Source organism: Formica exsecta, unplaced genomic scaffold (genome assembly GCF_003651465.1).
Source record: "Formica exsecta isolate Colony F162 unplaced genomic scaffold, ASM365146v1 scaffold303, whole genome shotgun sequence".
NCBI lineage: Eukaryota > Metazoa > Arthropoda > Insecta > Hymenoptera > Formicidae > Formica > Formica exsecta.
Genome location: NW_021850289.1, coordinates 473,178 through 476,261, shown reverse-complemented (window position 1 = coordinate 476,261; position 3,084 = coordinate 473,178). Strand labels below are relative to the sequence as shown.

The 3,084-nt window shown below is 34.0% G+C and overlaps 2 protein-coding genes across 2 annotated transcripts in view; one reads left to right on the top strand and one right to left on the bottom strand.

Moving 5' to 3' along the window:
- Nucleotides 1-1,366, bottom strand: part of LOC115237684 (WD repeat-containing protein 74) — a 3,490-nt gene extending 2,124 nt beyond the window's left edge. Inside the window, exons 1-5 of the mRNA XM_029810902.1 lie at nt 1,096-1,366; nt 780-927; nt 592-687; nt 209-515; nt 17-114 (exon numbers count right to left, since the gene is read on the bottom strand). Coding sequence (XP_029666762.1) covers nt 17-114; nt 209-515; nt 592-687; nt 780-927; nt 1,096-1,153 — 707 coding nt within the window. The 5' untranslated portion in view covers nt 1,154-1,366. The remainder of the gene's footprint in view (nt 1-16; nt 115-208; nt 516-591; nt 688-779; nt 928-1,095) is intronic.
- A 385-nt stretch (nt 1,367-1,751) lies between these two features.
- On the top strand, nt 1,752-3,065 carry LOC115237661 (D-glucuronyl C5-epimerase B-like). The gene is made up of 3 exons (XM_029810858.1): nt 1,752-1,820; nt 2,054-2,154; nt 2,451-3,065. The coding sequence occupies exons 1-3, from the start codon at nt 1,752-1,754 to the stop codon at nt 2,980-2,982; spliced, it is 702 nt and encodes a 233-aa protein (XP_029666718.1). The 3' UTR covers nt 2,983-3,065.
- The last annotated feature ends 19 nt before the right edge of the window (nt 3,066-3,084 follow it).

The following is a 3,084-nucleotide window of genomic DNA, read 5'->3' as shown; positions in this document are numbered from 1 at the left end:
CACACAGGCAACTTACTTCTCTTTGAGTGTCGTGCTTAAGCAGGTCAAAGCTTCATCTTGAATCGTTAAATTTATTACAGGACGTCTTTGCGCATTTGGATCGTATAAGTGTACCTGTATGAAATTATTTGTGCATCAATAATGTGTACTTCTATGATTGTAACTAGTATGTTAAATTAATTTTACAAAAAAAAATTGTATTCTTTACATGCCCATATCTGCCAACAGTGGCTATTTGTTGAGTTCCTGGCAAAAAATTCAAATCCGATATCCAAATTGGTATTCTTAATTCCAGCCAGTCATGCGAAAGATTTTTCTCACTGAATATTAATTCTTGCTTTTCTAAATCAAATAATTTTAGCCTATTTTCTAGTCCTCCAGTTGCTATTATGTTTTTTTGTGTACACGAGTGACGCATTCTACTTAAATTTTCTCCAGCATTTATTAATATCTCCTCTTTTCTGTCAAATGGCCACAAACTTACTTCCCCAGATTTGACTGCTATCAAAACAGATCTGACAAAATCATAAACTACATTATTAATAATATTGGTGCGTATTAATATATCCTTCTCTTTTTGAATAACTTTACCTGTCATATCGTGATATTCCAGTAATACTTCCTTGACCTGTATTACAAGGAAACGAACATGCGAATGCTAAACTCTCGGAGTCATATATTTTTACTCTGTAAGAAAATCAATCACAATCAAATTTTATCTTATAGAGAAGCAAAAATCAGACATTCTTTTACTATATAATTAGTTAGACATGTGTCACCTTCTGTCCCCCTTTATACCACATGCTATTAAAACTTCTCGTTCGTCATCGTTGCCCCACGCGACAGTTGTAACTTGATCATTTTCCGTAATAGAAACCAAGTCCTGTATATTTTTAATTATATCCGTCTTTCTTCCAATTTTTATTCCTACACAATTTACATTTCATACGAATAAACAGTATATAAATATTCAACTAAAGAATGCAGAATAATTTATATATATATATATAAACATTTCGTTAAAAACAGGTTATGTAACCTACAATTTTTTAAATTTACAATATAACGTACTTGTGAAATTTGTATATTATTTACCTTTCAAAACACCCGATTTTCCACCCACGAAAATATTAAAATTTTCCTTGTAACTCATTGTAGGTGCGAAAGAGGAAAAGTTATTTAGGCTAAGATCCAAAACGGCGTAAAATTTCCTCTCCGAGGAAAATTTTACTCGATGGCCAGCCTGGAACCTGGAACCAATCAGAGACGCTCAAAAAAGTTTCGGAATGACCATCGGAGTAAAATTTTCCTCGGAGAGTACGTTTTGGAACATAGCCTTAGTAGCAATTACTAAAAGTTAATCCTATAAACTATACGTCGTATGACGTATAATGGCCCTCGCACACTGGACGCGATGAGCGATGAACGATGGGCGATATCCAATGAGAGCTTTATTTTTTCGAAAAACCAGAGCTCTCATTGGATATCGCCCATCGCTCATCGCGTCCAGTGTGCAAGGGCCATAATGCCCGTATCAGACTACGCATTGAAGATTGAGATTGAAGATTGAAGATTGAAATTTGACCAATCAGGACAAAGAAATTTTAGTTCCTTTTGTTCTGATTAGTCAAATTCCAATCTTTAATCTTCAATCTTCAATTTTCAATGCGTAGTCTGATACGGGCTTAACACCTAGCCTTGCCTAGCGCCTAGCCTAGCCCTAGCCGCCGAGGCACCGAGGCTGAGGCCGAATGGCCGAGGGACATCATTCCTGGCAATTCCTCGTGTCCAGCTGTTTACGCCGATGCGCGTACATATATGTATGTACATACATAATTGTGTTATGTGAAACTGCATGAGAAAACTCTGTTTTAAATTGCTTTATATAATCATTGATTCGCTCGTCGAGTAATTTCTATGATAAATCCGTGCGAAAGACGTTACTATTTCGCCCCTGTTATTGAATCGCGTAGGTTGTACATGCAACGGCATCGATCGCGAAAAGGGAATGCAGAATTTTCTAAATTTTCCGACTTTTATGTGTGCATCGTAGAGATTAATCTCTTTATCTAATCAAAATGTCACTTCTGGTGGTTGGTCGAATCCTGTTAAGAGAAAAGTAGCATCTGGAATGGCTATCCTTGAGCCTGGATGGTATTATTATTATTATTATTATTATTATTATTATTATTATTATTATTATTATTATTATTATTATTATTATTATTATTATTATTATTATTATTATTATTATTATTATTATTATTATTATTATTATTATTATTATTATTATTATTATTATTATTATTATTATTATTATTATTATTATTATTATTATTATTATTATTATTATTATTATTATTATTATTATTATTATTATTATTATTAGGAATATCTATATATATGTAATATTGGTGAAACTAATTTTACGAGGGAATATATGGTTACAGGTATTCCAGCATGGGTCAAGGTCACGCGATATCAGTGCTGGCGCGCGCGTATCATCATTCTGGCGAAGCAAAGTACTTACAAGCCGCTATTAGAGGCTTGCGACCTTTTAGACTATCCTCTGCTAAAGGAGGAGTGGCAGCGCTGTTTTTAGGTAAATACATCTGGTACGAGGAGTATCCTACAATCCCCTCCTCTTTCATTCTTAACGGTTTTATTTATTCGCTTATCGGTCTCTACGATCTGAAAATGATTGCGACAGTTAAAGACGCGGAGGAAGCGTCGAGACTCTTCAATCAGGGCATGGCATCGTTAAAGAATATGTTAACGTTATACGATACCGGTTCAGGCACAACATATGATTTACGTCATTTCACTTTAAAAACAGCACCCAATTTAGCTAGATGGGATTACCATTCTACTCACATTAATCAACTCCTTCTTCTCAATTCTATCGACAATGATCCTATTTTTATTACGACCGCAGAAAGATGGATAGGATACATGAATGGCAAAAGAGCGGCACACAATTGATCTATGCATTTAGATAGAATATTCCATCCCTTTCTTTTTTCTCCTTATTTATTTCAATCATTTTTTTATTATCTCTTATATATGTGTATATGTGTGTATGTA

What these genes read in the sequence shown, in the direction of transcription:
- LOC115237661 (XM_029810858.1), top strand. Translation starts at nt 1,752, where the DNA reads ATGGCCGAGGGACATCATTCCTGGCAATTCCTCGTGTCCAGCTGTTTA. An exon ending in GCCGATGCGCGTACATATAT is followed by an intron (nt 1,821 to 2,053) that starts GTATGTACATAC and finishes TGTGCATCGTAG; the next exon opens with AGATTAATCTCTTTATCTAA. An exon ending in GCTATCCTTGAGCCTGGATG is followed by an intron (nt 2,155 to 2,450) that starts GTATTATTATTA and finishes ATATGGTTACAG; the next exon opens with GTATTCCAGCATGGGTCAAG.